This window comes from Pinus tabuliformis, chromosome 7 (assembly GCF_031772625.1).
Source record: "Pinus tabuliformis cultivar Carrire ecotype Pingquan chromosome 7, CPIR1, whole genome shotgun sequence".
In the NCBI taxonomy this organism is placed as follows: domain Eukaryota; kingdom Viridiplantae; phylum Streptophyta; class Pinopsida; order Pinales; family Pinaceae; genus Pinus; species Pinus tabuliformis.
Window position 1 is genome coordinate 1,606,590,522 of NC_142293.1, and position 12,263 is coordinate 1,606,602,784.

The 12,263-nt window shown below is 38.2% G+C and overlaps 1 protein-coding gene across 2 annotated transcripts; it reads right to left on the reverse strand.

Moving 5' to 3' along the window:
- Positions 1-8,690: 8,690 nt before the first annotated feature.
- On the reverse strand, positions 8,691-11,020 carry LOC149254298 (uncharacterized). 2 transcript variants are annotated; one of them, XM_089457015.1, is made up of 2 exons: positions 9,785-11,020; positions 8,691-9,468 (listed from the first exon to the last, which is right to left on the reverse strand). In XM_089457015.1, exons 1-2 carry the CDS (start codon positions 9,961-9,963, stop codon positions 9,429-9,431), a joined length of 219 nt encoding a protein of 72 aa, XP_089313141.1. In that variant the 5' UTR covers positions 9,964-11,020; the 3' UTR covers positions 8,691-9,428. Both variants share the same exon structure in this region; 1 of them encodes a protein (XP_089313141.1).
- Positions 11,021-12,263: the final 1,243 nt, after the last annotated feature.

The following is a 12,263-nucleotide window of genomic DNA, read 5'->3' on the forward strand; positions in this document are numbered from 1 at the left end:
GACGGTCCAACAACAGTGAACTTCAACAGCCTTTGTATTCGAGAGTCTCAAAATTATAGCGCAGTCCAGAGATAAAATCACCAACCTCAAATACATATTATGGGAGGTATTTACATAAAAAAAGGGAATACGAAATATCGTGTAGATAAGTTCTCAAGCCATAACTTCCTTTACCAACTCTCCAGAAGAAGTTGATGAGAGCAATAAATGACGTAGTAAATGTTGGTGTGCTAGTTGTCCAATTTTGTCAGAGATACTTGACTTTTTGGACTGAGTGAGTCGGCTGGTAGCTGCATCTTTACTCTACGTTTAATGAATTTTCTGCCTTGATGTCTTGTTGTGTTGTTGTGTTGTCCTTGTCATCAGTGCTTGGTTATTCATTAATGAGTTGTAGTCACAATTTGACTTCTTCTTTTTGTTGTTTTTACCCTTTGACAGGTGGCCCGTGCTTTTGAGTTTGCTGACCTATAGCTGACCAAAAAAGGAAACAGAAACAAAATTACCTCGGTAAAACCTCCAGCATTCCCTGCCACCAGTCCTCTGTAGGCAATTGATGTCTTTGTATTTTTATCAGTGTTTCATCAGCTTCAATGTATCTATAAAAATTGGGCTGGACTTCAAAAAGATGGTTTATCTCATGTTCAATGTAGAACAAATTTTCTATTTTCTCATAAAGACTTTGTCCAGAGGGAGGCCCTGTTTCTCCTTAGGTGCTTGAGGATGCTGTAATTTGATTGGAGACATACCTATTCACCCTGTTGGCATACTGTTCATGTGTTAGCAGCCTTCCACTGCTGGTTAACAAGCTGGGTAGTCCTTTGCTCTGCAATGTTGTAAACTTTATTCTGAAGGCATTTATTTCTGTCTGCATTTCTTGGCATTTTCTTTCTAAAGTCTGTACAAAATTCCTTAGGGTCAGCACCCTTTTCACCATCAAAATGGTGTCTATCCTGTTCCTGATATCTAGCGTTGCCAACTGCTCTTTGGTATGAGTGTCCAAAAATTGAATCATTCTATTGGCTTGCTCAGGCATATTTCCCAATGATGCTCTGGCCTTTTGAGCCTCAAATTGAGCTAAGCCTATCAATTCTATTTGCTCATGTATACTCTGAGTTGATTTCCATTGGTCAGTGATAGATTGGCCGATTTTGGCCCACAAAATTTTCTTGATTTCAGCTAGAGTTTTATCTAGGGTAAGCTCTTTCTCTAGGGACTTTATTTTATTGTCCAAGGCCTTTATTTCCCTTGTCTTCTCGGCTACATCCATCTTTGATTTTTCATATTTTACATCGATTTTGGCCAGCTTTTCTTTGGCCTCTCTTAATTTTGCCATTTGCAGTTCCAGAGCCTTTATTTCTTTCATCATCTCCTCCATACTCAGGCTGGCTTCTTGTTCTATTGCTGCTGTAGTTGTTGCTGTAACTGTTGCTGAAGTTGAGGCTGGAGCTGAGGTACCTGTTGTTGATGTTGGATCAGTAGGAGGGACTGCTGTGGTGACTGTAGGAGGAGCAGTCCCAAGAGTTAGAGTTGTTTGAGCTGGCTGAGAGGCCAACTCTCCCTGTTTTCCTTGCAGTGATGCCTCCAAGGCTTTCTCTGTTTCTATCAATCTTTCATGCATCCTCATAAGCAAACTTACTACATCCTCTTCTTCTTTCTGTTGTGCTACTTCTGTGGTTTGAGGATGTATTGTAGCTGGCAGCCTGAGTTGTTTTCTGAGGGCTACTATGTCTTCTTCTTTCTTCTTAATTAAAGCCTGTACGCCCTTGGGATCGTTGGGATCATGTCCCAGCTCCATAATGATCTCCTCCAACGATTTGATTCTATTTTCCTTGGCTTGTGATGAAGCTTTCTCCAATTCCAATTGGGCAGAAGTGTTGTGAAGTGAATTTTGTAATCTGTGGGCCAATATTGCCTTATCTGCCAGGGTGGAGTACACCATTTCTCCAGTTTGTTTGTGTAACTCAATCTGGTCCATTGGGTGGATGTCTTTAGCAAGGACTTCCAGATTGGTTCTGATATAATCAGCAGCTGACTAGGGCTGTTGTACTGTAGGCCTGAAATGACTGAGGGTCATTTTCCCTTCTTGGATATCATAGGCTGCCATTAGCCTCTGTTGATTGGTGGGAGCCATTCTTAGTAATTGGTTATAGAGCTGGAACCTTACCGGCTCATTTCGGGCCTTGATTTCAGTGAATGCCTTCTTTATGTCAGAGCCTTGCTTGCTCTGCTGCTTGGTGGAGGTAACCTCCACACCTTGTTGTCTCTCTTGCTCTTGCTAAAAGGAGCTAGCTGATGTTTCCATGCTTGGAGGAATCCGTTGTTCGGTTGTCTCCTCACCTCTTTGATCGCCTACTGTCTCCTCTGTAAATTCTTCCTCTGAGTCGGGGTTCAACCTTTGCCTTTTCTCTCCTTGCTATTCGGTGGAGGCCCCTGTTGGTGTCTCTTCCTGCCTATCCCTTTTCTTGGCTCTTTCCTCATTGAGAGAAGTTTGTAAGACAGGGACTTCAAGTGCTTTTTCTTGTGTTGAAGGGGCTTGCCCTTGACCTTTTTATTTTGCTGTATCTGTTCGATCTACCATTGTCTCCTGCTGCTCTGAATGCTGCACCTCCTTGCCTTTAGATGTCCCTGCAGGTGGAGCACTTTGTTGGGTCGGTCGTTGGGAAGTTGTGGCAGATGATGTGCCTGCTCCAAGGTGTCGAGGAAATGTGAAAAACACCTTTCCAACAGAGTCTAGGTCAAGTGTCTTTTCAAACTCTTTCATTTCATTTTCTAATCTCTCTTCTTCAGTAAGTTCCTCAACTAGTGTGCCTTCTATCCACTCCTGTTGATTAGCATATTATTCAATTTGAGGGATGCTATAGTGAACATATCCTGTAAGCTTGTGTTTGACTCTCCTAAAACTTATGAAATGTTCAGGGTCATATGGTGACCAAAGAAAACTTTGTTTCAGCTTAAGTTTGTCTGTCAAAATAGTATCAGCCTCCTTCCATGCTTCTTCCCTTTTATTAAAGATAAAAGGGCCCAATTTGTGCCTTATCTTGAGCTATGCCTTTTACTTAGCACCATAGAAATGAGTCAAGTCTGAACTACTAAATTGTCAGTAGTATTCCAGGGTGAAGAGTCTCATAGGGACATATTTTGGCAGTTTGTAGGGAGCCAATTGACAGCCATAGATCCTGATCATTGTATGGTTTTGGTAAAAATACCAATCACCAATGCTGTATTCCTTTGAGAGGTGTAATATTTTCTGCATTTCAGCAAAGAGCCTGGCAGGAGGAGTTATTGACAACAACCAGGTGGCTAGATATATGAAAAGGTCAATAAACTCACAATATGTGTATGGGGAGCTACCAACATGATGGAAAATTGAGGACCGAAATATTACAGACCTTCGCTCCCCCTTAGCATCCAATTTTTTGAGGGGAACTGGGAAACTATCAAGTTGATAGTACAACATCAAATGGTATATATATGCAGTGTATTTGAACACTCTCTCCCTCTCTAAGTTCATGAACTGCTCGTGAATTTTGTTAGCTATGAAGGTGGCATAGTCATACTTGACAGCAGGGGGTTGTCCTGGAGCAAACATGGACATCAAAGCAAAGACAATTTCATCCACAATCTCACTTTTTCTGAATCCCAGGATGTAGGAAATCATGTCTATGAGCAATTTTCCAACCTCACTGAACCAGGCATGGTGATAGGGAATTTTGTATCTAGAGTAGCAATCTGGTGGCATAAACAACTTGGCAATTCGTTCAACTTCTGCAGAGGACAACTTGGAGCTTGGTCCAACAAATTTTTCATGGTGAGAGGGACCAAAGGCTGAGCTGGCTCGAAGTGAAGCATTTCATTTATAGACTGAGGGGTGATATAAAAGAGGAAATTTCCAGCAGGGTCCATCACTGCCTTTTGAGAAGGCTCATAATTGGCACAACATTGATGGATGAGGTCAGGGAAGACATTGACTGAAGGCAGGTAGTATATAGGCATATTAGACTCCCAGATTCTAAATAGGTCAGTGTTGTTCTTATGACTATTCCTTATTTCAAAAAAATCTTGCAGGTGAGGCTTCTGACCCTCCATGTCATCAATCTGGAAATCCCTATCAGCAAGGGGTAACCACTCCAACTACTTATGAGGTGCATTCAAGGGTGCAATGTTTAGGGCCACTGGAGCCTCCATGATTCACTGTGCTTATACTTGGATTTTGAGTTTGTGTCTCAATAGGAAACAGAGTAGTGACAATGGGTTTTTAACAGGAATTTCTGCAATCTGAGTTTTATATGAAAATGGTTTTACTGAGTAAAACTTCAAGGGAAGACAGAGTCTGCGGGGTTTTTTAATGAGGGAGCTAAAAAACAGTGGAAAAAACGCGCCTTTTGCAAGTATTTTTGGTGGTTTTGCTGGCGAACATGAGCTCGAGCTTAAGTTCAATGGAAAATTTATCAGAGGGCCATAGAACTAGCAGGTTTTGCCCGAAAATACGGTTACACAGTGAGTCAAAGCGCAGAAGCTTGCAGGCAATAGTGTCTTTGAGTTGAATTTAGCTCTCTCGGTGATCTTTAACGGAGAAATTATGTAAAAAACAGGGTTTATGTGTGATTGACGGGTAAATACCTATCTTATGAGACTTTGGTGTGGAAAGCAGTTGCAGAGTCAGCTGGGGGAGTCAGTTTGCAGTATGAGCGCGCCTGGGTGGCGAACTGGGACGTTGATGGCGAATTCAACGTAATTCGCATGCACAGTCTCCACTACCAATAAAACAGAAAATAAACAAAATCGTGACTTTTGCGACTTTTGACAAAATTTGGGCCTTTTTGGCGCTTTTTTGGGATGACGTCATCATGACGTAGCTTTGTCACGTAGCGGGTACGGAGGGTGATGTGGCAGCTGATGTGGATGGGTGACGGGGCGGACATGGCGGAGGACATAGTGGCGGGATGCTGACGCAGATGCAGACGTGGGGATGACGTGCACGGCAGGGAGAACAGGTGGTAAATGGTTTCCATCGGACCGCTTTTGCTACGGGGACGGTTTCTGTCAGAGCGGGCCCGATGCAATAGGAATGGGCCACGCATCCCCACATACGACGGCAAAACCACTTTCCATCGGGAGCTAACGTGTGGGTGTGGGGGCGGCTCCGATATCAACGAGGGCCATTGGATCCACAGCACTGGATCAGACGATTGACGGGAGAGGTAGGTGGTGGGGCTTTACGCTAGGGGACCCGCGCATTATTTTAATGCTTAATAGAGTTTAGTGGGGTTATTAACTTTGGGTTAAGATCTTTTTAATAGCTTCGGTTATTTGATTAATCAAATATTAATCAAATTCCAATGTTTCTTGCGCGACAACTGTGGTTATTCATTCAACCGGAGGTTAACGAATCCAAGGGTGACAAATGGCGAGTTGTTATTTGTCCCAGGTGGACCGATTACTCCCGAAAGAAACTCTATAGCCATATTAGGCAGGGGCGGGGTATTTACAATATTTTTTGGCTTTTGTAGATTTTTATACATAATAAGGGGAGGGAAAATATAGGGGATTTATATAGTAAAGTTAGAATATTAATATGAATATGAGGGAGAAGCGCTAGGTGTATGAAACTGAACCACCTAGGCTTTAGGGTGTTAGGAGAAACAAAACTTTTACACAAGAAAGGTGGCTTTTGGATCTCAAGCAAACCTGCAGTTTTCATTTAAGCTTTAATGGAAATGGAATGAATCTAAGAGCTTATGAGCAGATCCCAATCTCTTTAAGGGATGTTAGTGAGTGTTTGTTGTGAGGGAGGAGAGGGGAAGTTAGACATGCAACATCCGATCTGTCATCATACCTTTGCCATGGCATTAGAGATATCCATGAAGTAGATCATATTGAAAGAGATGACACTGCTGATAGACTTGTTTCTGCAACTTCAATCTACTTACCCATTCTACAATTCCTACCATTTTTTCTTCCTTTTGATTGGGTGCACTTGAACTTGCAAACCCTGATTTAGCTCTTTTCTTTTGACTGCCCTCCTATCTAGGTCTACCCTTATTGCCTCCAAGGGCTCAGATTAAGCAGTTGAGACCCTTTGCTTCTCTACTTAGCTAATGATCTACCAAGCTTGAACTGTTTGGACAGACCTTCATTCTCTATTCTACAGCAGGAAATTTAAATATGGAGTGGCCCAGATTGAACTGTTGGGCCATCCATTAAGTGTGATGAAACAATGTTTGCACTTTGTGAACTTGCTTTGCACAAATAAGATAGTAGTGGCATTTTGACTGGCCACTTTGCTGGTCTTTCTTTGGGGTTCATTTTTCTTTTCTTTTTGTTGACCAATTCATTCTTCTTGCCCTTTGATTTTTCTTTTAGGGCATTACCTCTTTACATTTTTTAATTTTCTTTATCTATATACAAAATATGGAAGCTTTGCAGCATGGAAAGGATGATAATATTTGGCACTTCCATAGTCAATCATGAGAAATGATACCTATTGGTATAAGAACCTAACACACTAAAACAACATCTCTACCATAATGTATATAATATAAATGGACATTGTATTATTATTATTTATTAGATTTAACACTTCATTCATTCAATATTTCATTAAAACATCTTAGTTGTAAAGTGTTTCTCAATTTAATAATACTTTTTTACTTTGACTTATAAAATATCTCCCAATTTAATAATAATTTGTTATATTAATTAATTAATAATAAGACAAATTAAATTATAATATTAATTAAATAATAATAATAAAAACTATAATTAACACTATCATATACATATGTGTTTTTCGTAGTAAATTTATAATTTAAAAAGGTTTATTAAAATGAAATTCTTGAATGAAAAAGATTTCAAGATAAAGAATAGAACTTGAAGGAAACAATTATTAAAGATAATGAATAGAACTTGAAAGAAACAATGGTTAAAGATAAAGAATAGAAGTTGAAGGGGATATAAAAGGGAAAATAACTAATTATTCAAAAATATATTTATGTTTTTTCAAATGTTTTTAAAAATGAAATAAAATTTTATAGTAATATTTAGTTTGTTTTTTAATTAAAAAATTATAATAATTAAAATAATGTATTATAATAATTTATAATTGAAATGTATTTAAGCATTTTTTTATTTACAATATATATGGTTATATTTTTTATATTAAATTTATTAGTGAGAGAAGTGCTTTATAATTCGGTATGACAAAGAAAGGGTAAGAAATAGTTATATAAAGTTTATGTAATGTACTATTATGTTGTCTTAAACTCAATATTGATATTAAAAAAATAAAAAATAACAAAAATAACTATATATGATTAAAATTAAAAATTAACTTGAACTAGATTCTTCTAAATGCTTGGTAGATGTAGATTTAAGATGGATGTACATTCATCTAATTAATATTTAACTTACAATATCATATGTGTGTATTTTCCCATATTAAATCTATAATTTAAATATATTTTAAAAAATTATCAAAAAATTTTGATAATGAAGTTAAACCAAATATAAAATTATTTAATGAATTATCAAAATTCTTTAGTCATAGTCCTTGAAAGGTCACGGAACTAGAAGTCTTAAGTTCAAATCTTGTACTACCCTCCCCTAATCATATAGTAATAAAATTTAATAAGAAAAATTAAAATTTAAACCAACCAAACAAATAAAATGTGTTACAATAATTTACAACATTAACAATCTGTAAAAACTAATCTATAAAAACTAATCTTGAATTTGCTTTCTGCTTAATATTGGGATCCTACTCCCATGGGATTGTTCCTGTAATTCCATACCTCCAAATACAATCAAGGTCGTTTCCTGTATTTACTTTCGAGTGATGTCTTACTATTGGGATCATCATCGCATTGGATTGCATACCATCATCCTCTGGAACCTCCTATTTCCTCGAGATGATTTAACTTATCCCATCCCCACGCAATCTCTTCAATTTCCAACATCCGCCTCCCCGTAAAGACTTGAGCATTGGGGTAACGGTGACCAAGCTTCCACTTCCACTTGTTGCTCCCACTGGCCCAGCCCCACACACTCCGACTGTAATCTATGAAGTGTCACCTCCTGTAGCTTTGGAAACCTATTCCCAACCCCAACTTATCGCATCCGTATATCCATAGTACTCTCAAACATGGCAACTCTGCCGGGAGTTATTTAAACTGCTTACATTGACCTAGCCGTAGGAGTGCGAGCTTTCAGAATTGAATAACCCAACTGGGCATTCGCTCCACGTTGCAATACCAAAGATACAAACTTTCCGGGTCTTCCATCGCCTGTATATCCTGCGCAAAGTAATTGTGAACAACAGCTTTCTCAAAGAAGTAGAGACACGGTTTTTTTTTTTTACTAATTTCTCGGAATTTTTTAATAAGGGGTTTTATAATGAAATGAAATGATATTTTAAAGTTTACAAAATTAAAAATAGTTTATTATTAGTTTTTGTTTTTTTGTTTTTTTGCAATTTTATCTTTTCCCATTTAAATTGATAATTGATAATGAGCTAGCCCAACCTTTCAACAATTCCCTCACTGAAAAACAATACCAAAAAATTGATACTAATATATTCTCAACAATCCCCTCACTAAAAACAATACCAAAAAAATGATACTAATATATTCTCATAACTTCAATCCCCTCACTAAAAAACAATACCAAAAAAATGATACTAATATATTCTCGTAACTTTCTCTGATACACTGAAAACCAGAAACTCCTCAAATTTTACAAACTCTTTAAACCTTCTACATTTGCTTCGTCCTCCACATTCTCAATCTTTCCAGTAAAACCAATTTCGAAGTCCCATGCAAAACATGCTCCAAACGGCAACAGCTTATGTCGAGGGACCTCAAACGTTTGAGTTCACTTATCCTCTCCCGAAGGCACCGTTATTGGCCAAAAAAACTAGCATTCAAGAATTAGGTCGCCAATGGACTCCAGCAATTCACAGATGTCCTTGCATCCAGATAAATTGAGGCAGGTAAGATATTTCAGATTTCCTATACAAGGCGGCAGAGACGTTATGCCAGTCTCACTAAGATCGAGGACCCTCGGTGAGGGCAAGTGATGGAGGAAGCTTTGAGGAAGCTTTCAGGAATTTCTTTAATACCTGGATTCTCCCTAACAGCAGGGAGTGTAGAGCATTCCTCATCAATGACATTCTTGCACAGCCCTCGAAGTCTTCCTGAGAGGGGAAATGCCTCACGCCCAGCCCGGCTTTGAAGTGACACCTCTGCTCCTCCTCGGAATCGCCACATCACGAAGAACATCGTGTATTTTAATAGAGTAAATCCTTCCCACAACATCATTCTCTACCACCTCAATCAAACAACGATTCCCTAGTTGTTTGATAAACTCGCGCCCCTTGTCATGCAAATAGCTGTCTCCACTTCCTTTAACCAAACCTTCTGCGATGCACAAGTCTATGATCTTTTCCCAACCGATGACTTTGTCTTCCAGGAGCTGCAAAATAAAGAAAACAGATTTTCAAATTATCTAGTTTCAGTGGTTCACGGAAATTTGCGGGCAATTAATCAATGGAAAATTTAGGCAGATCAATCTGAAAAGAAATATCTTAAAGCTTATCGGCCAGACTAATAATAACAAGTCTAACCCAAAGAAAGAAAATTCACCCTGTAACCAGCCCTTAATAACTAAGACTGAGACTAAAATTCACCCTGTAACCAGCTCTTAATAACTAAGACTGAGACTAGACCAATTGTACTAATCCTTAAAATTTTCAGTATAATGTTAACCCATGCACTCCTTTGCGATTTACCTGGCAACTTCCTCTATTTCATGTGCAACATTTCCATCGCGATTCTGAAATGCGCAGCTACGAAACAGCTGCCAACCCTCGTCTTCGAACATCCGCTCCACTGTTATAGTCTCTTCCACATCCATTCTTGCGCACACTAGTTTATCCGGAGTGGTGAGCAAAATTTTAAAACCTGTCATTCAACGACACTCCCAGGTCTTGAAGCTGATCACTTGTCCATATATGTTCCGCTCACATATCATCCAGACACTTTTTTTATTCTTTAAATAAGAGCGCAGCATTTCTTTTCGCTCTTCGAAATTGGAATTCTCTTGAAAACCTTTTAATTTCAATCTATCACCAAAAGAATTATGGATAGCTAGGATATGGTTTCTGGAAATAGCTACCTTAATGATGAGATCAAATGAATCCCTTACACGGTGGCTATCGTTGATGGTATCAAGCAGCGACGTCTTACCCACACCCCCCATACCTTGTATACCAATTCTTCGAATGTTGCTATCCTCATCGGTTAACAATCTCTCCACATGCTTCGTCTGTGCAGATCGCCTTCTGTCTACAACAAAACCAGAACCAGATTCGGGGTTTTGAACTAATACATCGATGCGCGGAGTACGGTCCCCGTATTCCCCGCTGGGAGGAAAATCAGATTGCCTCTGTGAATGGAGTTGAGCAGCACTTGATTTCCAATCTCTGATACGTCTGCCGATTCTGTAGCGGCAGAGGCAGTTAGGACACCAAGTGAGACAGTTTTTGTGTTGCTCATAATCACTGCGAATAGATCCTGAATTTTCTATGGCCTCGCCCGCCCTATCCAACCAACCCTTCACTATAATTTTAGGGTTCATGTTTACTCGAGCGAGCTCCACATTTATCTAAAGCGTTAAATCGATCAGACGCTGAAGTTCGCCTTCCATTTTGCTGATCGCTCGAGGCAAAGAAATGAGCATTTTCACCTCTTCAACAACCTTTTTCAAAAGGCTGGGTACAACATTGGCTGCAGCCCCAGTCCCAATATCCGAGCACCGCGCCATTTCGCTCACGACAGCGAGAAGTCTTCAAATCAAATGCGTGAAATCACCAGAAAAATCGCCAGCAAGATTAGGATTTCTCTTCGCTCAAATTGTGCTGAGGCGCTGAATGAATCCACTAATTAGGCAAGCAAGAGTACTAATTTATTTTCTGGTTGTGGTCCATTGGTATTCAACAGCTGGAAGCATCTTTCCTTGTGGGTGGTGAAGATGAAAAGTATTTGTAACCTGAAATGGCCCCATCTGGTTTATTCTCAGAATTCCACTGTTACAGGGTCCGGCTCAGCTGATTTTCAATGGGTGTTATTTATATTACATCATTGTCTACCCATGTATCTAGACAACGCTGAGTTGTTTCCCTTTATGCTAAGCTGTTTTACTCCTTTTATGCACGGCTCCATAGAAAGAATACCCTGTATGTAATTACTACTAGTGGTATTCATTTTACTTCTTCCAATGTTAGATTGTTGATGACTTTATGAACCGTGTTTGTTTTTAACTTTTTCCCAGGTTAGATTGCTAATGACTTTATGAAGTGTTTGTTTAGGCAACTCCATAGAAAGAACGCTTTGTATCATCATTAGTTGTATTCATTTTACTTTTTCCAATGTTAGATTGCTAATGACTTTATGAATGGTGTTTGTTTAGGCAACTCCATAGAAAGAACACCTTGTATGTAATTACTAGTAGTTGTATTCATTTTACTTTTTCCAATGTTATATTTTTTTCAAAGTTTCGTTAAACTTTTTATTTAGACATACTTTTAATGTATGAACAAAAGCTTCTCAATTCGTAAATATTATTTTCATTAAATTTGTTTAAGCTATATATTTTTCTGTGTTTTATTTAATTTATAAAGTTTAATATTTTTTTATTTTCATTATTTATTTTTTTATTATGTATTTAGTATTAATATTCAAAGGGAAGATTATATCGTTCACATTTTCTAGAATTTACAAGTAGACAAATTAATCTAAGGTATCAATAATACTTATATTCAACAAAGTAAAATTGCACATGTTACAAACTAATCCAAGAGACTAGTAATACCCATATTCAATAGAGTAAAATTTCCCATGTCTATAGACACCAGGATGAACATATACTCAACTTATCTACAAAGCTCAAAGTTGAAGGGAAAATACAGTTCATCAATCACATCAAACCAATACCCAACAAAGTAAAATTTCTCATGTCTGTAGATATCAGAATGAACATATACTCAACTAATCTACAAAGCTTAAATTTGAAGGGAAAATACAATTCACCAATCACATCAAACCATCTATAACCAGGCAATCAATATCAGCAAAACATATGTCCAAGTAAAGCGCACATAAACCACCAACAAATATCTATAAGGCACACAGGAAAATCCATAAACATATATAAAAAACCAAAAGGTCCCCAAAATTAGCTATAACCATTTATAAAATACCAACAGTCGC